The sequence below is a fragment of the Juglans regia genome, chromosome 7, assembly GCF_001411555.2.
Source record: "Juglans regia cultivar Chandler chromosome 7, Walnut 2.0, whole genome shotgun sequence".
NCBI lineage: Eukaryota > Viridiplantae > Streptophyta > Magnoliopsida > Fagales > Juglandaceae > Juglans > Juglans regia.
The window spans coordinates 9341849-9369312 of NC_049907.1; the positions used below are offsets into that span (position 1 = coordinate 9341849).

At 34.4% G+C, this 27464-nt stretch overlaps 3 protein-coding genes across 3 annotated transcripts; 1 reads left to right on the forward strand and 2 right to left on the reverse strand.

Annotated features, from left to right (window-relative positions):
• Nucleotides 1-1295: 1295 nt before the first annotated feature.
• Nucleotides 1296-2268, reverse strand: LOC109004157 (major allergen Pru ar 1-like). The gene is made up of 2 exons (XM_018982607.2): nt 1982-2268; nt 1296-1874 (listed from the first exon to the last, which is right to left on the reverse strand). The coding sequence occupies exons 1-2, from the start codon at nt 2163-2165 to the stop codon at nt 1576-1578; spliced, it is 483 nt and encodes a 160-aa protein (XP_018838152.2). The 5' UTR covers nt 2166-2268; the 3' UTR covers nt 1296-1575.
• A 7456-nt stretch (nt 2269-9724) lies between these two features.
• LOC109004156 (26S proteasome non-ATPase regulatory subunit 14 homolog) lies at nt 9725-15263 on the reverse strand. Its single transcript, XM_018982606.2, has 6 exons — nt 15040-15263; nt 14576-14753; nt 13765-13846; nt 11827-12003; nt 11582-11749; nt 9725-10180 (listed from the first exon to the last, which is right to left on the reverse strand). Exons 1-6 carry the CDS (start codon nt 15179-15181, stop codon nt 9989-9991), a joined length of 939 nt encoding a protein of 312 aa, XP_018838151.1. The 5' UTR covers nt 15182-15263; the 3' UTR covers nt 9725-9988.
• A 955-nt stretch (nt 15264-16218) lies between these two features.
• LOC109004155 (uncharacterized protein At5g41620-like) lies at nt 16219-20075 on the forward strand. The gene is made up of 3 exons (XM_018982605.2): nt 16219-16904; nt 17406-17531; nt 18474-20075. Exons 1-3 carry the CDS (start codon nt 16524-16526, stop codon nt 19899-19901), a joined length of 1935 nt encoding a protein of 644 aa, XP_018838150.1. The 5' UTR covers nt 16219-16523; the 3' UTR covers nt 19902-20075.
• Nucleotides 20076-27464: the final 7389 nt, after the last annotated feature.

The window sequence follows — 27464 nt, forward strand, 5'->3', positions numbered from 1 at the left end:
AAGTACTTTTTAATATAAAAAGTTAAAAAATGCATTTAAGGAAAAACATCAAATTCTCTTCAAACATACTTTTTTGGAAGGTAGTTTCAGTTTTAAAAAAAAACTGTCAATAGGTAAAAATATCCATATAACTTTTACATAATTACAAGTTTGTGCTTGTCTTATGCATAATTGTATTGCCATTCAACTTATGCATCATTGTAGGGATTGTTTTCATTATATATACTTATTGAAAATTTTATTAGATTATTTTCCTCTCTTTTGATTATAAAATCTGATTTCTATGAAGGATATGATTATGATCTTTAAGAAATCAAATGACTTTTTTTGTCATTTCTACCTGAAAAAATAATTTTTAAAATTGTTTATAAGCAAATGTAACATTTTGAAAATACTTTAGACATATGGTTCTTAAACAATAAATAACTTTTTAATAATAACGGTTATTATTTAAGCTCTACAGCTATAAGCCTTGAGCTAAAAGTAATATTATCCATGACAATCCTAAACTTGCATGCAATGTATATTTTTTTCCTCTCTCTACTCTTGATAGTTAATTTTATTACAGCTGTTATGGGCTGCGCATGAATAGGATTCGTTTTGTCCATTTTGTAATGAATAAGATTCCTCTCTCTATTCTTTTTGAGAATAGCTACAATTATAAAGAGATTTTATAAAAATAAATTTACATACTGATATGATTTCATATGATACGCTAGATATACTTTAGAATAAAAGTAACTTTATAATATAACATATCACTTTTCTAATAGCCTATTAATTATTAGTATTACAACTATATATGGGAAACTAAACTTATTACGTGAATTTGTTACGTCTATCACGGAGAGAATTAGATGGCCTTGCTCATTTTGTCCATCTTGTCTAGCACGACTGAACTGTAGATTTGTATGGATATTTTTTAGAGAAATGCTTGGCTTACACTAACATGTCTTAATGTGATCTATCAGGTAATAAAGTTTTTTTTATTATTATTATAAGATAGAATTTAATGTATTATATTAAATAAAATTAGCAAGTTCTTAATGTGATCATTAAATAAGGTAAAACTTTTTTAGTATAAATAGACTTGGTATTTCTCTTTAGCTCTTTTTAAGGAGATTGGCTATCACAATGAATTCAAAATGAGCCATAATTAATGAAGTCAAAATGGCCTAGTATGAAAGTCCATCAGACGATACAAACCGAGAGGGGGCGAAATTATTAACACATTTCGTAGAAGAGAAATGCATTTGGAATATAGCACGAAACAACAACACAAACCAGGTGATCTATTTTGCCCAACATCAAAGCCAGACTTCATTGTTTTATGAGAGTGTCTTTATTTGAAGAAGCAGAAAGAAACAGTACATGAACTCCTCTCCCAAAAGCATAGACTACAGACAGACGCACAAAAGCCAGAATTATTATCACGCAGCTGGCTATATCCAGGCCATTACAGACAGACGCACAAAAGCATAAACTACACCATCAAGCAGAGGTAGATATCTTTAAGAGATTGCTTGTTGAAGATCGATCAGCAATACTCATTTAAGAAAAATATAAAAGCGATAATTAAGCATAGGCATCGGGGTTTTGGAGCAAGTAGGCTTCCGCAACTTTGTACATGCCCAGGACCTTTTCCTTGCCAGCCTTGATTTCCTCTTCCGTGAACAAAATGTCACCCTTGGTATGATAGTTTGTTGTCATCTTATTTTTACTGCCACCCTCTGGCGTTGGTTCAAATTGGACCTCATGAACAATGAATTCCAGCTTCTCCGCCAACGCATCACCTTCGATTACTGTATACTTGTAGTAGTAGCTCTCTTCGTTTACCTCATCAATTCGATTCTTAATGGAGCTGATAGGGCTACCTGCATCATCATCATCATCATCAAGAGTATTCATCTTTAATGTTTAATTGTAAGGATACATGAGTAATATTATATATTTACCAGCTAGCTTGCTTAATAATTAATACCTTCAGCGAAATTGACCTGTCTGATGCTACCGGGCCCTCCATTGCCTTGAATGAAATCAATGCTCTTGATAGCTTGAGGCATGAGTTTTGGGATGAGGTTGTGAGAATCAAGGACCAAGGCTTTGAACAATCTGGATGGAGGGATTGGGGAAGTTAAGTCGTCTGTATAAGTGATTACACCCATGATATGCTGGCTAGATGATTGAAAGTAGGAAGGCCTTTGGACTCTTAAGGTAGATGGGTTTTAATTACGAGTATAGAGCTTGATCTATCTTCAACTAATTGGTAAGGAAAATGTAGCATGGAAAGGGTCTATTTATAGGTCGAAGTCATGACAGTCGTAGTACTCTTGTTCCTGAATTTGTTTGTTTTTGGTTATTATAGGGCAATCGGTGCCTGGAATACTGCATTTGATTAATAATATATAATGTATTGGGGCGTCATTCTCGAAGTAAGATAAGAGACGGCCTATATATATATATATATATATATATATTATATGCACTTCCAATCTCCTTGTCCACCTTAACTGCATGCATTATATTAATTATATTAATATATGAGTAATGCTATATATAGTTGTAGAGTGTACAAGTGTCGTATAGTTATTTTAAAAAAGAGTAAGATCTATTATTAAAAAATTAATTTCTTTTCATGTAGATCTCGTATTTATTTATTTTTTTCAAAATGATTGTACGACATGTACACACTCACGACTGCAAGTATTATTTCTCTTAATACATATACAAAAGGACAATAGTATGGATCTCAACATCGTATCTAAATTAAACACCCTTTTAGTTCGGGATTATTTTTCTTTTTCCATCTCCTTTATCATCATGTTAAGGTCGATTATTAATGATTGTGCAATTCCAAAAAAAATTATTTTATATGGATTTCCTGAAAGATGGTATACAAAAAATCAAATTTTGATATCATATTATTAAATGATTAAAATTGAATTAATTTCTTTCTAATCTATTTAAGTTTATGAAATAAGTGAGTATTTAAACTAACTTCACATTTCACAGTATTTTAATTAAATATTGACGTGTTAGATTTACTAAAAAAAATAAATATTACCCACACATATTATTAATTGGTAACAATAAGTTCTCTCTCCTGTGCGTAATACGTATATCATGTAAACTTCGCATCGGACAGTACTACATGATATTATATTATTAATTGTAAACTAAGCCTGGGAGAGAATATTAATATGAGATGCACCATTTTGTTTATAGGTAAGGCTACTATGCCGGCCAGCGTTAGACGCTGGGCGTGCCGCCCCCTTTTTTTTTTTTTTTACATTTTTTTAATATCTTTAAATATTTTTAAAAAATAAAAAAATACACTAATATACTTAAAATTATTTCCTTAATTACTAAGTTAAAAAAAAAGAAAAAAACAAATTTGACCAATGGTCAACTAGAGCAGCGGTCAAACTAGGGATGCAGAGTATCTTTTCCCTTTGCGTTTATATTAGCATGTTGGGTTCTTTTATATATATATATATATATATATATATATATATAGGACGTCACCATCTCGATGAAAATCTCAAGAAGTCAATTTGGACATTGTGATATTAAGCTAGCCCTAAAATATATTTCCTAGCCTGATCCTATATATATATATATATATTAAGGATAGACATTAGCTTTGATGTTATAGTCATGAGCAATGCTTGATCAGATAATAATTATGCCTCACATTCCTATACCACTTTCAATTAATTAAATTAGGTTAGTACGTAGAGTATATTTTTATAAAGATAAGTATTATAGTTATAAAGAGATTTTATAAAAGTAAATTTTGAAATTAATATGACTTCATGATATGATACAACGTTAGATTTTCTTTATAATTTTCTTTATAATAAAATAATTTTATAATTTAATTATACGTACCACACAAAATTATGTCAGTTTATAAATTTAATTTTATGATATTTTTATGTGATTAAATCTACAGTTGTTTTTTGTGTTACCGTGTCGTTGATTACACGTAGAGCACAACATAATCAGAACTGAACTCACATGAATCACATAATTTACTCTCTCTCTCTCTCTTTCTCTGAAGAACAAGTAGCCAAAAGGTACCCATAACTTGGTTAAGATCATCAGAAAATAAATAATAAAGATTGCCTTTTTCATGCGTAGATTATGCATGATAATATATGTCAGTAGCTTCCACAAAGAACCAGCTAATTATTAATGATGATTAATTAAGGATTTGTTTGGATAATGAGATGAGATAAGATGATATGAATTAAGATAGTTTTAGATGAATTAAATAAAATATTGTTAAAATATTATTTTCTAATATTATTATTAGGAGAACAGCTTTGGAGCGGTACCATCCGCTCTTTAGGTGAAATCAGCATCCAATAAAAAATTGCCACATCAATAATGTAGTAAAATATTATATGGAGACACCCCATTAGATTTTTTTCCCAAAATTTTCTAAACCTATTTTCACTCGATCATTTCACCCAGCCATCAGACGTTCCCACCCCATCCAGACGCTGCCGATTGCCCTTTTATAGTCTCCACTAGTCGTCGCCACCAGACGCCGCCATCCAATCCGAAGCCAATCAGTTTCACACAGCGCAGTCAACCACCACGCAGTCCATCGCCACCCACAAAAGAAAATCCTGAAATCGAAAACAACATAAAGAAAATCTTCTGGGAAAAAGTAGGAACTGACGGCAACGGATCAATGCAAAATACTGAAAAATATCCATCTTTCAATTTCAACTACTCCTATTGGATTCAGACCTATAGGAACCCAATATCCTTCAAATAAATGCATGCCCACAAGATTCTCAAGCACAAGATGTTCATTTTATTGGTGGCTTTTCAACCATTTTTGGCTCTGGTTCACAGTTCACACCTTCGTCTGATTATGAAATGAAAGTTCATTAGAGTTAATCCTTGAGTTACCATACAAAAATGAATGAAAAGTACTCGAAAGGTACTTCTACACCATCCAACTTAATTCTGCACCATCCACAAAAAGAGCACTAAATTAAAAGATCATAAAATTAATAAAAGAAAAATTTTCATAGTTATATGACCAGAGGTACTTCTCTATCTCCATATATATGATCTTATTCTAGTTTTAGGAACAGTTGATCACCATTTTCACACATGAGAGTCCTGCATGCATTGAGTATTTGATGAGAGAGAGAGAGAGAGAGAGAGAGAGAGAGAGAGAGAGGAGAAGGAGGAAGAGATGAGGTATGGAGAGAGACAAGCTTTCGTTCGATTGGGAGAGACGAGCTTTGGTGTGATTGGGTTTCGAAGAGGGAGAGACGAGCTTTGGTGCGGTGGCGTCCCATTCCTTTAGTAATGGATGGGCTACATGGCCTTATTCTATTGGAGGTTGTTCTCAGTTCTACATCAGATGTACCGATCATAAGATATTCTCTATTATTATTTTAAGATTTAAAAAAGTTAAATTGTTTATTATATTTTATGTGATAATTTGAAAAAATTATAATGATGAAATGAGATAAGATCGTTTCTCTATCCAAACAAGCCCTAAGAGAATTAGCTAGCTAGGTTGGCTTCTAATTTCATATTGCATGCATTAGAAAAACTTGCCGGCCGATAGTTAAGTGGTCGGGTAATTTCTTTTCTTCTTTATTTTTTTTAAAGATTGTATTAATTTTGATTTTTTATTATGTTGTTACATACATACGTCAAGAAATTAACTAAAAATTAGATGGAGGTCTCAAATTTTAAATATTACAAAACTCGAATCTTAAAATTTTACAATTGAAAATTTAGGACATATAATGTAAAAGTAAAAAAAAAAAAAAACAATAATCAACGACTGGTGATTTATTTTAGACAGCTAGCGGTTTGGCAAAGTTTTTAAAGGAAAATGATAGTATGACCATGAATTTGTCACCTCATTTTGACTGTTCATATATTTAATTTTCTTTAAAATTTTTTTTCTTGTTTAATTGTTAAAGAAGTGACTTTTAATATATCAGTGTATTTTTTGTTTCTAAAATATTTAAAGATGTTTAAAAATGTGAAAAAATTAAAATGTACAATTTGTACTAGTGAGCATGTCCAGCTTAATTTGAAGCTGTGCGACACACTAGCAGCACCCTTTAAAGAAAAGTACCAAGACCTCGTTGTTACATAAATAAGATGAAATGAGATAAAAAAATTTGTGAATAATAGTGAGAAAATTTGTAAATAGTAATAAAATAGTTTGAGTTGAAATGCTTTACGGGGTTTTGAGAAATGAGAGAGAAAAAGTTGAATAAAAATACAACAACGTTAAATTATTGTTCTAATATTATTTTTAATTTTATTTTTGTTTTGAAATTTAAAAAAATTGAATTATTTTTTGTGTTTTGTTTAAAAGTTTGAAAAAATTGTAATGATTAGATAAAAAAATTAAAAAGTTAAAATTTGAAATTAAAAACTGTTTATTTAAATGTTGAGATGGAATTAAATGTAATGAGACTATTTGGGAAATCAAACGGAAACTAAGGTAGGTTTGGAGGGTGAGAAGATAATTTTATGTTTTATTTTGAAGTTTAAAATATTATGTTTTAATATTATTATTGTTTTGAGATTTGAAAAAGGTGTATTGAGATTTTAAAAAGTTGAATTGTTTATTATATTTTGTATAGAGATTTGAAAAAATGTGTAATGATGAGATGAGATGAGATGAGAATTTTGTGTTTTATTTTTGTTACCAAACCTGCCTTAAGTATACTTGTAGAATTTTTTATTTAATGTTTTTAATTGAGAATATTTTTGTAAAATAATAGTATTTTTATAAATTACTTTATAACAATACTTCTTATCTTAAAACTGAATTATATAAAAGATTCGTGAAAATCTTTTATAAATGATACGAACTGTACTTACGTGTGAATCGAAGCTAGTTTTAATATTATGTTGATATCGTAATATTGGAAATTAAGGATGCTGTCAGCGGCCGCCCGCTAGTTGAAATTTTTGGATTTATTTTAAATATTTTTTTTACAATTTTAATTATTAAGAAAAAATACGCAACTTCACTGATAGTCATTTTTCTTAAGAGAAAAAATATTTATAATTATGAATTGTGCAACCGTCGTGTAATCGTTTTGAAAAAAATGAATAAAACAGGAGACCTACATAAAAAAATTAATTTTTTAATAGTGAACTCTACTCTTTTTCAAATCGATTAAGCGACGTTTACGTACTTTACAATTATATATAGAATTACTCTACTCCACAAAGCAAAAAGAGATATAGAAATCACAGTACTGCTTAAGCAACACATGATGATGATCATGCATATATGATAATGAAAGAAATTCAGAAATTAAGCATAGGCTTCAGGATTGGCCAAGAGATATGCTTCCACAGCCTTGTAAACAGCCATGGCCTTTTACACGCGCCATTGCCGTTGGTGGCGGTCTTTTGCCGATGTATCGGGTCTTCTAGTTGCTATTCTCCTATGTTTTTGTTTTCCCTAACCAGCAATCAAGACGATGTGATCGTGATAGTCTCCTACAATTGGACTAGATCAACAAAACGCAGTGCACTTCTCTTGACTATGGCATTTAGTCGTAGGTTTATAGTTTGTTTATCAAACTATGTTAAAACCGCTTTTGAGCGGCATCCCCTTGTGAGACTGGGTTGGAGTCAAGCTTTTGACTTACCCCGTTTTTATTTTATTTTATTTTTATTTTGGTGCTGATTTTTGTTTGTTTTGAAAATATTGTTGGGGACTCCCACCCCACTGAATCTTGTATCCTTGTAACTGCTTAGTTTATCTATGCTATGTTTAACTTGTTCAAAAAAAAAAATAGCCATGGCCTTTTGTCTGCCTGCCTTCACTTCCTCTTCATTGATCTGGACCTTTGCATCCCCCACAAAAAATATATATAGCGTTACTATTCATAAGCCTACACACTATAAACCATAATTTTTTTTAAAAAAAAAATTCAATTTTTTTTTTAAATTGTTTTTTGATTTTATTCTTTTTAAAACATTTGAATTCTTCTACTTATCATCCATATATCACACATTTAGTAAGAGACAAAAATTTTAAAAATCATAAAAAAGATGGTGTGTAGTGTATGAAACTTATGAATATAATTTTTCAAATATATATATATATATATATATAAATATCTCTTTTACGTGTGTGCAACTTGAACTTTACCTTTAGGTAGGCCTACACATCGACTTGCCCAAACCAGATTTGGGACCGACCCAACCCAACCACAGGAAAAGGTCCCACCAACCTGTAACTTTTGGATCGGGTCGAACCCGTTCTTCTTCTCTGATTTGGATCATTCACCTTCATTTGCAGACCCAAGCATTCCAACCAGATTTCTCTCCCAACCAGAAAAGTCTTTCATTTTCACAACCACTCTGATTCCATCAACCAACCAAATGCACTCTTGCACCGTCTCCTTCGCGTTTGCCGGCAGTGCCTTCTTCATGATCAGGCTCACGTTCGCAATTGACAAGAACCGGTCCTGCTCCCTTGGTGACAACTCATTGGCCGATGCGTTTCCAGCTCTTTCACTGCCTCCTTTAGACTCGTTGTCTGAGTCTTCCATTGAACCTTAAGGTTTTTATTGCTGCAGTGCTATGCAACTCTTGTGAGGCACATACTCTTTCTACTCAAAGCAGAGGAAGAGGAACCCATTCAATGTCATTTAACAATGTTATTTATGTGATGCTCATTATAGATCGTGCTCAGTTATAGCCATTTCGGGACGAAATCAGTTTCTTGTTTTTTGGGAGGGGGGGTTGGTTTGTAATTTTGAGATCTTGCGAAAGCTTTCGGATTGAGTGTATTACACCATAGAAGCAGTTAAAAATGATGTCGAGATTACATTTCTTCAGCTTTGTGCCACCGCAAGATTAGGAGACCCCACCAACACCATTTTGGGACGAAAGCAATTGAGGGGATTGTTTGTAATCTAGGATTTTGAGAGAATTGAAGTCTAAAGGTAAGAAAGTCGGTCGGTTTAACACTTGAAATCCAAACCTGCCATTTATCAGGTTTGTGAATCGAGCATTTAACAACCTGGCAAATTCCGATTCGGGTCGGGTCGAGTCGAGTCACTCGGGCAACTCGGTTTGCCGGGTCATATGCATAGGCCTACCTTTAGGATCTAGAGAGAAGGAAATAAACTTATAAATAGACTCCATAATATTTTATAAAATGTCGGAGTGAATTTTCCAAATAGCATTAGATGCCCAATAAAATGCTATAAAACACATTCATATGTTTATCTTTCTCTTGCTCTATGCCCAATAGTTCAAAAACTAAGGATCTGTATCCAAATTTGTAAAAGGTTTGAAACGGACAGTAAAGAGTCAGGAAGCTTAGGTACAAGAAGACATCATTCTTTAATAGCCGGAAAAGGTGGTGACAGCCGTGCCATCATATTATTTCTTTCATGACCCAGGTTAACCAATGTGGCGGCAGGTTACCAGGCAACCATTAAATTTGACACCCTTGCCATATTACATCCTGTGATGGAGTTCAAGATCTCGCACCTTCACCATTGTCCCACCACCGATCTAAAGGGGTTGGGTGCCCATCTCTAGTGTGTGTTCCTTCTCTTGTTTCACCAAGTGAGGGAAAGGAGATCTACATATATATAAATATATATATATTCTTTTTTTTGGTTTCAGAGATCCATATTTTAGAGGACAGATCGAGTCCTTTTCTAACAGACAATTCTAATAAGAGTACAAAAACTTCTAGGCAGCACCAAATTAAGAAATCTGATCAAATAAGTTTAAAGTAAAACTGATACAGAGATGCCAGAAAATCATAAATCATGTAGTGCTAAAACAAGCGCAAATCACTTTCTTGCCCTTTCCGTTCTAAGCAGTACAGATCCTTCTAGGAATGACAGAACTGATTGCCATAAAGTTCAAGAAAGAACGTACCCATTTCAAGAAATATTTTCCTAATCGCCTCCTAGAGGATAATGAAGGCTTGGATTTGAAACACTGGACTCTAGAACACAACTGTATCAAGCATAGTTCCCAGAGTTTGAATTATATTTGACGACATCAAGTTTGAGACATGTTCTTCAAGGTGCTTCTTTGCGTCCTGCCTTCCCACATTTGCTATGGCAAGCTTTTCTGGTGGCAGCTCATCTTCCTCCTGCACTGCCTTGTTGTATTTAATAGCTAAGTTTAGCATCTCCTGCACATGCCAAAACAAAAATCATAATCAGATAATAGTAGACTATATATCAAGTATCAGTACATATATATCAATCAAAATCCGCTCTCATCAAAGGTTGGGGAGGTCAAAATCAGCTCATTTCTGAAAGTCATTCCCACCGCAAGAATGCTGTGCCAATGCCAATGTAGCAAACCAATTTGTTTTTCCTAAAACATAGCCGCCACTTCCTTTAAATCACTGATTCAGTATCAATAAACACACCGTTTATGGGTACAGGTTAGCATATGCAACAGCAGGGGGTGTACAAGGTAATCATATTTCCCATGGACAAAGTCCAGAACTCCTAAGCCAGAACAAGTTTTTTTTTATTGCCACCAGGTGTCCGGGACAAAGCCTGACTAACTGTAGGGGTGCACAAGCTCTCGGCAAGGAATTTTACGGAAGTGTATCTCACGTAATTCAAGGAAAACTTCAAACCAGAACAAGTAACACATAAATATGGCCTGTGGTAGGATAGTATTATAGCAGGCATGTGGGGAAGACAGCATGGCAAGGACCTTTTCTGTCTATACCCTTCCAAGGTTAAAAACAAGATATTAGTATATTTGTTAAAGTATTATGCAATATTTTATGGGAAGTGCTTTTGATGAATAAAGTGTCAACCTTGCTCTACAATAAAGAGAAAATTGAACTCTGATAATCCACGACATCATTTTGCATTTATTTATTATAAATGTAATTCATTATGTAAAAGAATAGTTAAAAAATGAATAAATTATGCAAAAAATACATAAATAAATTTGGTATCATATAAATTGTCTAATGCGGAAATGATTTCTGATAAGCCAACAAGTTAATGTTAACAAATTGTCAGCAATCACTACTCCTATGCATCCATACATTAATTTCAGGAATTTTAGTTTTTTTTAAGAGATAAATAATAATGGTAAAAGAGAAATAGTAATGAATAGGAGATTTTAAAGGGTTGGTATTTTTCTGATCAGATGCCTTTGGAAATTTGAGAGATGGAGAGTGTATGAATCATGATTTGGTTTAACAAGTCACAGATGGATTTCAGGAGAGTCCAAGGAAAATTAAATCTGGAAAAACGGGGGGGAAAAATAAGCAAAGAGAGAGATATGCTAATGGGTGTTGTTGTGTGGTCAAGAGAGGGAAAATTCCTTCTGTCTTGTCTTCTTTCTTAATAATTGACATGTTCTATATCTTCTCTCATTTTTTTCTCACTTACAATAAATACATAATAAAAAAATTCATGTTTGAACTTTAAGCCCACCAGAAATGGAGCCAAAAAACAAACTTTAATGTGGCCTTTTGTACACATGCTTTGGTTTTGGTAAGTGAAACACTTTGAAGTTAAGCACACTTTTACCAACACCATTCCTTAGGACCTTCACTTACCTGAACGGTCTGCTCATTAGTTTTTGAATGGGTGTCAAATCGCTTAAGTGTTAAGCCATCAGTCCATTTCTTCTTGTGAAGATTAAGCAACATCTTCTCCTCAAGTTCGTTCTTCCTGTAATTAATTGCTATTGAGTAATAATGCCGATTCAACCCATGGATCAATGCCTGAAAATAGAATGCATCAAAGTAGGTCAAAAGCCTGAATTGTAAAAGAACAGCCAGATTACTAGTTCAGCACTCACTTGGATGGATGGTTTGTTAAGATGCCCAAGGTTGGACGTTGTCTGTCGTGGCTCTTGGCCAAGCATCATAGTTTGTGGATTAATCAGACGAAATGCATCAATCACTACTTTCCCTTTCACACTCTGAATTGGATCCACAACCACAGCCACAGCTCGTTGATTTAAAGCTTCAAAACTCTGCAGAAGATAACAAATTTGAGCATATCAAGTGTTGTGATGAGGATGATAATGAAAGACAAGCTAACTCCATCCAATAAAACAAATGGAAAAAAAAGAAAGAAAAAAGAAAAATAGACGTGAAATGTTGCTAGTCCAGTATCCTTTTTTTTTGTTAAGTAGCTCCTAATCAATGTGTTAAAAACCTAACTATTGCGAGAGAACTGGAAGGTAGAAATTTCAAGGTGCAGATATCTGACCAAAGGATCAACTGAGGTCAGAGCTAGACATCATAGATTTTTTTTTTATTAGTATTCAAGATAATAATTACTTAAAGTAACTTATCAAAAATTAATAATTACTTAAAGTAAAACCAAATACAATTGTACTTCATCCTGAATAATCAATTTAGTTCAGCATTGAAACAATATTACTCCAAAAAGTAACCATTAATATCAACTTTGCCACAACATCTCTTACTTAAGCTAAAGCCACCATTAAGAAAATATCGCCATTTTGAACAAAAAAGGTGTGCTCCACACATTCATCCTCCTAGGAATGTTGCTTAACCAAAGCCACCCATTTCCATTTATCCATCCTCTCCTTGTATCAAAGAAAAGTCTAACTACCAATCATGCCGCTGCCACCCCCCCCCCCCCCCCAAAAAAAAAAAAAAAAAAAAAACTACATATCTAATTTGAAATCAATAGCATTGGAAGGAAAAGGCTCGGCCAAGGGGGGAAGAGGTGTGGGGAGTTTCCAGGAAGGGAGAGGTAGCACCAGCTGATGGAGCTAAGAGATGTGACAATGAAAGGGGAGGTAATATGTGGGAGTTAGGATTTTGCCCAATGGAGCGAGGGAGAACCAAAGGGCGGGGAAAACAATTAAAGAACCAGTAAGGTAGAGCAGTGGTGGAGGGAGGAGAGAGAGAGGAAGAGGGCTAGGAAGGGAGTCATGGTCGAGTGGATGTTTTAGGCAATAGGTCGCAGTCGAACAGGTCCAACAGTCCATTTTATAAAACAATTATTATAGTTGTAAATTGAAAATTGAAAATTTTTCTTTAAAAAAACTCATCAATGAAGGTAAATTTTCATGAGTCAAAACAATCCTTTGGAATCTTCAATACCATCCTTGCAAGCAGATTAACATAGAAATTGTCTCAAAGTCTTCTAAAAAAGTTAACCTGACAACTTATAAAAAAAAAAGTTAACCTGACAAACACTATAACAAAAAAACATGCATTTTTCTATAACTTGAGAAAGGGCAGGGGGAAGGCCAAAGAATACACAATAAGTGAGAAGCGATTAGCACAAAAAGTTAAAGGGAACTGCTGATGTACAAAACTTTTTAGCAGAGAAAAAATACGACATTTTATTTTATTTTTTTATAAGTGAGAAAAAATAAGACATTTAGATGGTCTTTTCATAATCGAGATAAACATGCCCTTGCTTTTATTAAAACATACAACTTTTTCTGTCACAAAATGTTTATTGCTGCTATAAAGAATAAAATTTCAATATAGGTTAGAGTAAGTAACAACCCAAGGAAAGCTTAAGTCACATCTGACCCCATATTCCAAAAACACCAGCAAGGTTACAATTGGAATTGCTAGTAATAATTATATCGCAAAAAAAAGAAAATCCTCCTAGTCAATGTGCGATCTCATTCACCATCCTCCCACACTAAATCCAAGGTGTTACAGAGTATAAAATGGAAGTTAAAAGAACATAAATAAACTTAAGAAAACAAGAAAAAGAAATGCAAAAGATAAAACCGCACAACCTGCTGTGTATTAATGTCGACTCCAGAGAGCCAACATCCAAATCCAGGATGCGAATGGTACCACCCAACAACCATCTCTGGCCTGGAATACCAAGCAAAAGAAAAGTAAGAAAGTCAGAAAAACAAAACACAAGTGAAATAAAGAAAGGATATCATCTGTATAAGCATGTTAAACACGGAAGCTTTGATATCAGAACTCAAAATCTAAAGCAAAAACCTGATTTTGGAATTGGAAGAATTCATACAAATATCCCAACAGAGCTCCTTAACATACTTTCCGTCAATTACTCTTGTAAACATGATACCTCTAGTTGATTAGTTTGAAAGGTTGTGGGAGTGAAGTCTATAAACTTCTAATCTCTCAGCCTTTTCCAGTTTATACTAATCTTTTTGCAAGTCAAGATCATGGCAATGGTATTTAAGATGTATAAGTTCCATAGTTGGAGACATGATCAGCCAAGAACGAGTGCTAGAAAACCACTAAAAAGAAAATCCATGAAGCAAGCACAGATCCCCTAGCAATCCCCAAACATTATGTAAACGGGGGTTTTTACACAAACCATTTGTCTTTTAAATATTTTTAATTGAATTTCGAAATTTTTCTTAAAAAATTAAGTATCAATGACGATTCAACACCCAGTCCCATAAGAAACAAAAATCACAATGGCCACCGTCATTTTCTTTTGTACTCCACGCATAAGAAACATAGTAACAATCAAGCACATGTCAAGTCATACGCACAATTAATTGGAATAATCCGATTTTCAATATGTACGTCTAAATACTACACAGGCTATCAAAAATCAAATACCGTCCGGTCTGTTTAAGCATATCAAGCATGTTAGTCTGGAAGACGTGATCAACGGCCTCAACGCTAACCCCAGTACCGCTCTGTGGCATTGCAAAGACATCCACAACACGAACAGTGTACTCATCCACAAACTCTCCCAGCATTAAACCCATCACCTCCATGGGAACACCAGCTCTTCCTATCATTCACATCCAATCCAAAATTATTAAAAATGCAACAACAAATAGACCTTAAATATCCCAAATAGGCCCAAAAGCTAAAGCTAATTCCGTCGAAACCCTAGAATTGAAAATCAGAAATCCCAGGCGTTTAGATTCCACTTCAAAAAAAAAAAAAAAACAACCGCGAGAAAAGAACAAAAGCCTAATGTACTCCGATTGGAGTTTTGAACCAATCAAGATTACGGAAAATATAAATTAAATCCGAAATAAAATCCAAGAAAAAAATGAGAGAGAGAGATGTACCGTGCTTGAGCATTTTGAGGAGGGCGAGGGAAGAGATATAGACCTGCTCGGACGAATCGAGGGTGGGAGAGTCCGGCGGCGGGTGCCCCAAAGCACCGCCTGCACCGGCGAACATTCGCTGCAATCTCTCCATGCCGGACATATCCGATCTTTCCGGTTTCTTTCTGAGCAAGAATTCGGCTTGCTTCGGGATAATTTTTCCGGACACAGCGAACTGAAGTGCAGAAAGGAGCTAAGCTAATTATATTTACCGGACTGGGCCGGGGCCCATTATAGACCCCTGATTTTGAGCAGAAAGGACCGACTTGGGCTGACCCCGAAGCCTACCATTATAAGCCCACACTAATCCTTGATGATCCACATGCTTCCTATCATAAAACTTTCTTTTAAAATGGATTATGTATGTGTATATGCATGTCGGAATGAAAAATGATTTTTATACAATTATTTTATAATTTATTTTTTATCTACTCTTTTTTTTCAATATTCATCAATTTTGAGTTGGCGATCGATTTTGACATATCTAAATATTTTTCTGAAAGATTTATTAGTTGGTCTGAAAAAAAGAGCATTTTTTTGTTAAAGATTTCACTATTCCTAAGGTCCCGTCACCGACGAAAAAACCTATTGTTTTCTGTTTTTTAAGGATAGTCATAGGGTTATTATCTTATTACTATCTATTTATTACTCAAGTACATTTTAAATTTTTTTATTTTTTTTTATCATTTTCTTTTAAGTATTTTTTAACATCCTTAATCATTAAGAAAAAATTTAAAAAATATATAATTTTACTAATATTCACTTTCTTAATTCGTTTTTTAAAGGAAAAAACTCTAAGCCGGTCGGCTGAACACTCAATTTTCACACCGGTCTATAAAATTTTTCCACGTAGGACATACAACAAATCTCCAACTACATATACCAGATTCTTCCTTATTTTCCAAATCTCCATCTAAAATTTAGCCATGATGTCACATGTCACCCAGTTTTCACGCCTGCCAATGGACGTCAGAGATCTACAAGAATATGACTATAAAAGATCTCCACCCTTCCCTTACACATCATGATCAGCTGCCTTTGCTTTGGTCTTTACTTTGGACATATAGAGATGCAAAAGTACAGGCCAATAGCATAAAACAATAGAACTTCTGTTTGATTTATTATGCTTGAGAATGATAAAGGAATACTGTTTCGAAATCTGTCAGTTTATTAGCAAAATCTGTGATCTGGTGGGTCATGTCTTCCTTTCTAAGGAAGACATTCACGTTCGTCCGCTCATCTCATCACGTCCTCCCTAATTTGTCAATTGTCATGTCTCCCTTTCTCTTGTTTGCCATTCCTATATATTGTCTTTCAGTCAAATCCATTTCTTTGAAGGGAAAAGAATAGGAACATGGGTAAAACAGTGAAGCACTCAAAGATTGAAGTTCGAAGAGAGATGGAGAGAAAGAGTGGGTAATGGGCCTGCGGAAGGAAAACTAAAGATGGAAAGCAAAGGAAAAAGTGTGGAGAGAGAAGCCGAAAAGCAAGGATTAATGGTGAAAAAGTTGAAACGCCGTATGTTGGTAGGGAAAAGAGGTGGCCCTTCTACTCCACCACCAACATGGAGGCTTGAGTTTTCATCTCACAAGAATGATGACGCTACTAATATTCGAGAATTCCTCACCTTTCCCAACACCGCCGCATCAATCTCTGCGAGAAAACTCGGTGCAAACCTCTGGGAGATACAGCCCCACCGAAACGTCCGCCTCCTACTCGCTAAAATGAGCAAAGGTGGTGCTGGGCTTCGTTGCCGCCACCACAGGGACAAGGGGTTTGAAATTTCCAAAGACGTGGTTGACCCTTCTGATAGCTCCACTGACTCGGTACAACTTTACCTATATTGCTTTGCCTTTCTCGTTTATTGGTTGCTTAACATTAATGAGCATTATCGTTTAGGGGAGTTGTTGTCTTTCTGGTTTTGTGGGTGGGGTATTTTTACCTGTTTGTCCTGTGTTCTTCGGTTACCATTTTTCAGCAATTGTAGTTGTTGATATCTTGCTTCCTGGGCTTAGAATACCAGTAGTTTTGGTAACAGAATTTTGGAATTGCTTCTACCTATGGGGAAAAAGTATTTGAAAATTTTATTTGGTTACTTGGAATCGAAAGCATTTGTATGGGTGAAATGAGTCTAATTGAAAAACGTTTTACATCTGGGATAACATTATGTTGAAGGAAGGATCATGAGGCAGCAACGTAGACAGAATTTGTGAACACCTATGGAAGAGAGTTGTGATCTGATTATTATTTGGAAGGTTCCCATGTTTTTGCTTCCTCATGTTTTTATAACTGAGTAGTGAGTACTGATTTTTACCCTCCTTTTGCAGCTTACAAATGCAAGTCACTTGAGGAGGAATCTTGCTGCATCAATTGTGCAAGAGCATCGACCAGTTCAAAGGAGCAATCGTGCCCTGCAGCCTGTATCTCCGGCAAGTTATGGTAGCTCGTTCGAGGTAAGAATGTATTCTGCCTAACCATCCACAATTATCTTTGGTTAGTCTTTTTTTCCCTTTTTTTCAGTTGGTAAATGAGATGGCTTGTGAGTTAGTAATATTGTAAAATCATAAACTTGCTAAATGACATGTTGGTGATATTTCAAACATTTTGTGTACAAGTCTTGGCAAGTTACAGGTATTACAGATATAGTAGCATAACTTTGAAAATATAATATTGATCCTACAACTTGTAAACACTTTGTTTCTGAAGACAAGTGCCCTTGAGATACAAACGGTGTTGTAAAAGGACCATAAGAATAAAATTTTATTTGGTAAACAATGTCACTAGAACAAGGAACTTCAAGCAGGCATATGCCCCATACCTTTCAGGCAGTATGTGGAATTGAACAAGTTAGTTTGCTAATTAAACACAAATATAGGCATTTTTCTGCCGTTGTTAAACTTTCTCACAGAAGCCGCTGTTAATGTTGTATAGAAACCTTCCTTTTCACACAATATTCCAGATAAAGTCATGCAACTTTCTAGTTTACGTTATATTGCAGAATTTACTTACTAGCAATATGCCCTCTGATTCCATCAATACTTATATTACCCATTTCCTCTCATTCTTGAGAAATTAAAGACCCTATTTTCACAGATTCTGTAACATAAGATACATGGTGATAAGGAGCATGACTGGAATATAATTGACTAATTAGTCACCAATCAAAGAAAATTGATTAATTACTCATGAAACGGTACAAGAGATGCGACTGTATTACTTGATGACTTTTAACTTCCTTTGTGCAATTGCAGTTTCTGCCATGAGAATGCCAGCCACGTACCTTGTGATTTAGATTCATTAATTTCACTGTCGTTACTCTCCTGCCTCAAAATTTTTCCTTAGATACCCAATGTTATGTTGGCATGATGAATTCAGAAAACCTTTGGTTTTCACAGGTGGCACGTTATAAGCCTGCAGTCACTCCCCCAAGTTCTTTGGACTTAAAGTCTAGAATGGTCGAATCAGATTATGGCATTAAAACATCCACAGAGTTACTCAAGGTGCTCAATCGGATTTGGAGTCTTGAAGAACAACACACATCCAATATATCATTGGTGAAAGCACTGAAAATGGAACTATTCCATTCCAGAGCAAGAATTAAAGAATTGCTGGAAGAGAAGGAATTAGGTAGGCATGGAATGGGCGACTTGATTAAACGAGTAGCAGAGGATAAACTTGATCGGAAGAATAAGGAGCAAGACCAGACCAAAGCTGCAATTGAAGCAATAAAACATAAGCTAGAAGATGAGAAGAAGTCAAGAAAGCATTCAGAAGGCCTGCACCGAAAGCTAGCTCAAGAGCTTTCTGAATTGAAACAATCTTTTTCTAATGCATTGAGAGAGCTTCAAAGAGAGAGAGAAGCACGGATTCTGTTGGAAAACTTGTGTGACGAGTTTGCCAAAGGAATAAGAGATTATGAACAAAAACTCCGGCCCTTGAACCACAAGACTGAGAAGTATGGGGTTGGTAGGGAAAACCCTGACAGATTAATCCTCCATATTTCAGAAGCATGGCTTGATGAACGGATGCAAATGAAGCTTGAGGAAGCTCAAAACGATTTTGCAGAAAAGAGTACCATCCTGGACAAATTAGGGTCTGATATAGAAAGCTTTCTTCAAGCTAAACAGTCCAATGAATTAAGGACTAATGGGAACTTGCCCCCATTGGAGCCAAAGACCATGCGCCGGCATTCATTAGAGTCCTTTCCTTTGAATGATACTGTTAGTGCACCTCAAAAAACAGCTGATGAAGAAGATTTCTCTACTGTTGATGATTCACATTACTTTGAGCAAAACAAGGGTACCAGTAGAAAGCAAAGCAAAGGCAGCTCGAAACAAAAGGAGATTAATGCTTCAGATAGCCATCACAAAGAGAGAATGAAATCAAATTCTATAAGAAAACAGGTTGAGATGGGAGGAGAAAAGAAAAATGTAATAAACTATCCTGAGAAATCTGGAATGAGTGAGGCTACCCGGGAAGATCTACAAGAAAGACACAGTAAACGAGTAGGGATCGGTGGACTGAACTCAGATCATGTTCCGAATAACTTGATTCGAAATTATTCCTTGTCATTGGAGGGTGAGAAGATTGATCCCCCAAGTAATTGCAGAGAAGATTCTTGTGTTTGGTCGGTATTAACAAGCAATACAAGTCCAGCACAACAATGGATGTCAAAGTTAAAAACCCCAGATTTTGAAAAATCTGAATCTTCACTGAGATGGCCTCGGGGCTTGAAGGAGAATACATTGATGGCAAAACTACTTGAAGCGAGGTTAGAGACAAAGCAATCTCGATCAAAACTTTCTAAAGGTTCATTCAACTGAATGGTAAATTTGTCTGTATAAAAAGAATTTTCTGATTGATGATAGTTGCTTTGTGAATATTTTGCCTAGAGATCCTCTTACTAAAGGGGGAGTATTTGTAGAGCAATACATCTGGAAAAATAGGCGGCATACATGTATTTTTCTTGCTATAATAGAGTTACTTTTATACATGGCAATGGTATTCTTCACATGGTTACAGTGATCGACAAGGAGAATTCAGCCAACCAAGTTTCGGTTAAAATTGATTCAACTAGTTGTTGCACTAACGTGTAATATCCAAGACTTGATTAAAATTCAAGACAGCTTTATGAAAGAAACCAGGCTTGGCGACATTCTTCAAAGATGGTCTTGAAATTTTAGCCTCGTCTCGTCCTAAAATTTGTAGCACAATGTATATGGAAAAAGGCAGCATATTTGTTACTCTTGCTATAATAGAGTTACTTCTATACATGATGGCAGTTGAAACCCTCATATGGTTATACTGATCAACTAAGAGAATTCAGCTAACCTTTGTGTGTCTCTCAATCTAAGTAAGAACAGTTTTTGAGAGGGATGGAATATGCAAATAATATTTCTTCCTCTTTTTTCATTTTGTTTTTATGTTTTTATGTTGTTCTTGTTTTTGTTTTCTGTTTTTTGCTTAAATGGAGAGATACAATGTGAAGATTGAAAAAGAGGGAGACTGAAGACAGAAAATTAGTTTGAAAGAGGGAGAGTGGTTATAGTTGTTAATGACAAAAATATAGGTTTTGACTCATGCAATTAGATGAACAGTAGGAAACTAACTGATCAAATCTTTTCTTTTCTGAAGGGGAAGAAAAAGATAGACGATATATAGAATATTTGAGAAAAGAATACAATGCCGGAAAAACTTTTATTTTTACCTTCACTGTTATGAACACCAACAAATTTATATATCATTGACAGCATTAAAGATGTATATAGAAGCTAGCAATGCCAATTATAATTTACTGTCATAAAAAATAAACTCCGGCAAAGACAATTAATTAGAGAAACGTCGAGAATTATCGATAAACTGGCATTTATTTTTGGTGATATTGAACTTTCAATTTAAAATTCTAACACTAGTACTATGTTGTAGAGTTTATATATATACTCCCTCTACTAGGTTAGGTATACATGTATGTATGTATGCTTCAATTGGCTTGATGGATGGACATTTAAGCCTAGTCGGGAGTTACAAATTGGACAGGCTATATCTAGGTCAATTGTGGTAAAGCAGTGGGAAAATTGCATCAAATCTGAGATTTACCGCTAGAGGTAACATCCCTTCCACTATGCACTTAGATCTAGATTGCTAGCACTTGTATCAGAGCTAAGATGGTTGTTCCCGATTTATGTTATGATCTGCGACTTGTGATTTTTTTAGTGAAATATTTTCAAAAAAATCTCTTTTTTCCTCTCGGTAACCATGGCTGTCTAAGAGTCACTGCAACAAGAGGAGCTAGGTGTCACTTTTGAGTGTTGTGCACGTCGGCACAGCACACAAGCAACTGGCGGCAGCCCCTAACTCAAATTGGCAAAGCGCACAAGGTGCTACATGGACACTACAAGAGTTGCAAAAATCACCACGATGTTGCGTGAGTCGACAGTCTGCAACGCCCACATAAGGTGCTTGAGCACCAAAGGCGCTACATGCATGCACTTGATCCACGAGGTTCAGCAAACGAACACATCACAGAACAAGAAATTATGAGCCTTTGTTTTGCCCAAAGAGGTGTGCACTAAGGGTGGGCAACGAGTAGGGGTGAGCACCGACCTAGTTGAAGTCAGATTCCCCGCAATCAGTTTTTTTTTTTTTTATTTTGAACTTAGTGATTAAGTGTTTAATAATTTTAAAATTCTTTTTTTTTGTGTTTAATAATTTTAAAATTCTTTTTTTTACATCATTTTTTAAGACTTTTAAATATTTTTAAAAAAAGAAAAAAATTCACAATATTATTAAGCAATATTTTCTTAATCACTAAGTCGAAAAAAAAAAACAACCCAATCGGGCAAAAAACATCGGGAGCCCAAAATGGGACTCCCTAGCATATCTCATTATACATTAGTATTACATGTTATTATGCTAATGTCTAACTTATTTCTAACTTAATTATATACTCGACTTCCTAGTGTCTAATTATATATTATTATACTTTAGTAAATTAATATAATTTATTATACTAGACTTATTTTAATACTAGCGTTTGACATATTTCATGCAAGAGGTTTTCAGATATCACATCATATCATAACAAAGTATTGAACTTATTCAAATTACAATAGATTCAAATCATCTTTATATAATCATGCGCAAATTTTCATATTCACAAATTTTTATACAATTGAGAACTTAATGTTAAAAATAGCTCATGTCCACACCAATCATAATAGAAAATATTTTTCTTTTCTTATATGAATTTCATGATTAATGCAGATAAATGACTAATGTTGTTATCAGGTTTCTTTTCATAACAAAGTATGTATGTTTTTCATAAAATCAACCCTAATCAATTTCTTTTTATGGAAAGTCTAGTATAGGAGTCTTGCTTACTTGACTCTTCAACTTTTCTAAATATCCTCACAATTGCAACAATCAAAATTGTTCGTTACCTGACATAATTAATACATGCTATAAATTAATACAAAATAAACTAGTGTATCTAAAATAAACGACACAACTAAACAACTCTACAACAATAATATCCACAGTTCCAGTTCTTCTAACCCAGATACTACTAAACCATAAAGTGACTTTCCGAACATCTCCTATTTAAGGCATTTACACTTAAATTCTCTTTTCAACCTAATCTACTACAAAATATTATAGTGATATTCTGCCCCAATTAAAATCAGTCCAACTTAAAAATCTAACCCATCAAAAAATCGGCTCACTTAAGATATTTTTTTGAAATAATATAAAACCAAGCCCAACTTAAAATACATGCGTAACTTAATAATCTCTTAACATAAAACCCTCCAATATACATCTAGCACAAAACCAAAAGCCTATGTGAATAACCAGTAAATAAGGTTATAGAATGAAATATATATATATATATATGTTATATGGCCCCCTTTTTATTTGAGAGCAACAAACAAGCGAGAGAGAAAAAGGTGTTGGAGGTAGAGGTTTACCGAGAGAGGAACGATGTCGTGTGATGGCAGATTTGGGTGATTGGAGTTGAGAATCGTGGTGGCTGGCTGATAAGCTTTTTCTGAGCGTGGCGGTGGAATCTAGAGAGAGGATTGAGAGAAAATCGAGAGAAAGCCTTACCAAGGGAGAGGCAGAAGGCTACACTGGCACTAAAAATTGCCTTCTTGCGTGGCAGGGTGTGACGAGTTTAGGTGGTTATGGGTGAAAAATTTGGGTTGGATCCGAGTGGTGCGATGTTGGTGGTTCTCGTTGTTGGAGTTACTTTTGTTATCCCCGTCGGTTTTGTGGTGATCTCTTTCCTAATTTGGTTTTTTTTAATGTGAAATAATGGCTTGGAAAGGCTGGTGACTTGCTTAATGTGTGGTGGCGGTAAGGCTCACGATGGTATTGTCATGATTAAGGCTTGCAGAGGGTTAAATTGGTTGAGTTGTTGCGGGGGTGGATTGCGGTGGTCTGTGCTTGTTGGCTCTTGGTTTAATTGTTGGATGTGGTGTTGAATATAAACTAAAGTGGCGTGAGGAGATGTGGCACGGAGAGATAGAAAGAAATTTGAAATGTGATGTGAATGGGAGAGGAAATATCTGGGAAGAGAGAAAAATGAGGGAGAAAAATTTGGGGGGAAAGAGGAAATCATCGGGGGCAAGGGGCAAAAGAGAGGGAAAGAAGAAGGGCGTTACATACGAAAACGACACTGTTTCACATGCGGGTTGGGCTTCTTCGGGGGCTTGGGCGAGGTTTGGGCCTGGGTCTTACAATATATATGAGTCTGACTTCATGGTTGTGTGAAAGTCTTTTATTTATAAAAATTGAGTCTCTTGGTAGGAAGTTTTTTGGAAAGTTACTACATATGTGATTGCACATAGGAAAAATGATTCCAAAACCTCACTTGAGACTTGTGGTTTAATTGTTTATAGTTGACCATGTGATTTATTTCTCTCATGGTATTGCCTGTTGTGCACATGATAGTGATATGTTTCATGATTATGTGCATGACTGTGAGCGTTTAGTTGGCACACACATCCACCATGTTTTTAGGAGCTATGGTGAAAATGTATGTTCACAGGCTTAAATAGGTTCATGCACATAAGCAATCATCTCTGGTGCTTAGGTAGCAAGCAAAAATGAGACATTGTGCCTTTTGATGTTCATGTAGCATAAGCATAAAGAGATGGTTAACACAACACACACACACACGCATATTTCGCCTTAGTTTAGCTAAGATAGGATCTTTATATATTTGTTAAAATTGTGCATGGATAGCCCACGATTCGTGTAACCTGTGTTTAGCGAAATGTATGACCCTCTTTGATGCTTTAGATAGTGAGCAAATTGATGGACTTGAGTTTGGTGTTGAGATAATGAGTAGACTAAAATCTGTACAATGTATTGAGGCTAGACACACTTTTTTGGAAAGAGAATTCCACCATAGTATGTAGTTCATATTACTTGTGCTTTTACAACCAAATAGTAGAGGTAAATAAAAGGATCCGACCTTATCACCGTGTGAGTCCTCTAGATCTTCATTGATGACCTTAATGTATTTATACCTTTTGGTAACCTTTGACCATGTCACAAGATTAAGGTTTTAATATTTGGTACTTTGGCATATTGTCTATGACTATGAATAATGCGGTCTAAAAACACATTGCTGGAGAAGTGAGTAGATTAAGACTGAATGATATGAAGGTGAATGAAAGACTATTTGATAACAGGTCGATATTGTTTGTACTCGATGCCGACAAGTTGTGTTTGGGACACTTCCATCCTCCACTTAGGATTTAACAGAGATTCAAGATTCGGGACATGCAACATAAGGTTATGTACACCCATTCAAAACAAATAATATGTAATGCACCTAGCATTCATCTAGCCAATAATATGCAATAATTGTAGCAGAAAATCTGTTCAATTATAAAATGTACCAAAATAAACTAAAACCCCAAAATACTTTTCATAACATTAAACATAAATGTTGGATTATCCATCAAAAGGCATAGCCTCAAACTAAAATGATACTGTACTAGAGTAGGAACTCCTTAGTTACAAACGTCTGCATAGCCTCCAATCTAAAGGTTGAGCCATTCACGCATCTTGGCTATCAATAGCAAATAACATTAAAAAATTGGAAGATGATCTCCATAATATCCTCTAGGTCCAGTTCCCCATTAATCGATTTTGTTCAGGCTTGATCATTCATCTTTATGATGACTTGACACAACTTCTACCATTCTGGGTGAGAATGAAAGTTATAACTATCATAGTGAAGTTTTCGCAAATCTCACCAAATTATACAACTAATCTAGAACAGTTTACAAAATATGTACAATAATTAACATGATGTATATATATGATTTACATGAACTTGCTTTTTTAAAAATAAACACCATCCTCTTCGGAACTTCATATTTCGTGACATGCTTGTTTTCATAAAAATAACTTCATTCCTTCTTGTTCTTAGTCTTAAAGAGGAACGTTTCCTCTTATTGTTTACCACACCACAACACAGGTTCTTAGACTAATTGTGAATACGTCATACAAATATACTTAAACAGAGCAAAATGCCTACGTTATGAGTTTTTTTATTTATTTATATACACACCTACCAGTACTAGGAGCTTTTTACTTCGCTCCCCAAAATCTTTTGATCACATCTGATGTCCATTGATAATTTTTTGTCAACCCAGGAGATTTCACTCCATTTTACACTTCAGAGTGGATATGAGAATTCCACTAGGGTAGTTCCTCATGCTTGACTCATGCTTCATGACAGATGTCATTATAATATAACATGAATGTTTAGATATCAATGGAAACTCAAAATAATAACATGGATTATTAACATGACATTTATTATTGAATATATTAACATAAATCAGGAGTAAGTTAGAAGCTAACTTACAGACTGCTTTTAGCACAAAAAATTTTTCACAACTGAAATAATGCCACACTAAAGTTAGGGACCATTTAATATACCATAATAACTCATCATCCACTTCTAAACTTCTAAAAACAACAATTTGTAAAATAACCCCTTCAATTTTTGAAAATTGCAATTTGACCCCTAAATTTTTGAAAATTGCATTTTGACCCCAGAAACTACAAAGATTCACAAACTTACATGTAATTCTATTCTAAATATTTTTCTAGCCTTAAAATATGATTATCACAAAACCAATTTTAGAAACTCCAAAAATCTGAAATTTCTAACTTGCACATTTCACTATATGAGAATTAAGCCTAAACCCATGCTTGAAAACCTCAAGTATTCTCAGAAGGGTAATGTTATTCATCATCCCAATTCTCATCATCATCTCACCATTCCATGATGTGACATTAGATGATTAAAAACTATTTATTATATTTCACTTGTGAACCAATTAACTAATGCCACATCTTGGGATGATGAGAAAATGCTAATAAAAATGATGATGAATAGATTTACTTTTCTCATAACACCTCACTACTATTCATTATTTTATTATTACTTTTCAGTACTATTTAATATTCTATGATTACTTTTTCACTACTATTAACAGAATACCTAAGAATACTTCACTACCCAAACACAACCTAAAACATATCTTTATGAACATATTTACTTGCTAATACCACTTCAAAATGTTCAGATTTGAATAAAACCACAATTAGAACAAACTTTATCAATATTCTTCAAAATTATGACTGATGGTCATTGCCTTCTGTGTTCCCAGTGTGTATTACAACTTAGCACTACAAAGTAAGCCGAAATTAATTTTCGGTCTGCACATTTCCAAAAATTAATCTAACAAGTTTTAAAACTAAGCATTTACATAAAACTAAAATATACATGTAAAAGAAGCCATATGATACAAAAACTAGTCTTGGCCGAGACATGAGCATAGCACAATTTTGCATATATACAAATCTCTATCTATAAGTTCCTTAAATATAAACTCATAACTATGCAATAATATTCTCTTGTTACAAACTCAAACATAAGTTGTTCCAATCATTCAAGTCATAAAATTTTCGAATTGGAAGGAAACAACATCAAATACAAACTTATACTTAAGAACATCATTCCAAGAACCATTTGTGGTGTGCTTTTTTCTAATGTACATTAAGTTCTAAGATCTTCAAGATGACTGAAGATTATAAAAATACTATTGTCAAATAACAATTCCTCTAAAAGTTCCTAGACAATAAAATCACACAAGTCATATACATAAACCAAAGTCCAATTTAGATATGCAACTAACATTGTGCTACAATCAACTTCTAATATCTTAAATCTTAAGGTTTATTATACAACTGAACACATACTCGTTTTATAAGCCTAAACAGAGACTATACTCACCATACCAATCCTATAACTTCAATATTTGCAACTCACAAACTCAAGTTATCAACACTCGTAAGATACT

Bases quoted from the DNA above. Each gene is read 5' to 3' on its own strand.
- LOC109004157 (XM_018982607.2), bottom strand. From the start codon at position 2,165: ATGGGTGTAATCACTTATACAGACGACTTAACTTCCCCAATCCCTCCA. The intron at 1,875-1,981 runs GTATTAATTATT...ATGATGATGCAG, and splicing joins ACAGGTCAATTTCGCTGAAG to GTAGCCCTATCAGCTCCATT.
- LOC109004156 (XM_018982606.2), bottom strand. From the start codon at position 15,181: ATGTCCGGCATGGAGAGATTGCAGCGAATGTTCGCCGGTGCAGGCGGT. The intron at 13,847-14,575 runs GTATTTGATTTT...TTGGTATTCCAG, and splicing joins ATGCTTAAACAGACCGGACG to GCCAGAGATGGTTGTTGGGT. The intron at 11,750-11,826 runs GTGAGTGCTGAA...TTCTATTTTCAG, and splicing joins TTAACAAACCATCCATCCAA to GCATTGATCCATGGGTTGAA.
- LOC109004155 (XM_018982605.2), top strand. From the start codon at position 16,524: ATGGAAAGCAAAGGAAAAAGTGTGGAGAGAGAAGCCGAAAAGCAAGGA. The intron at 16,905-17,405 runs GTACAACTTTAC...CTCCTTTTGCAG, and splicing joins CTGATAGCTCCACTGACTCG to CTTACAAATGCAAGTCACTT. The intron at 17,532-18,473 runs GTAAGAATGTAT...TGGTTTTCACAG, and splicing joins GTTATGGTAGCTCGTTCGAG to GTGGCACGTTATAAGCCTGC.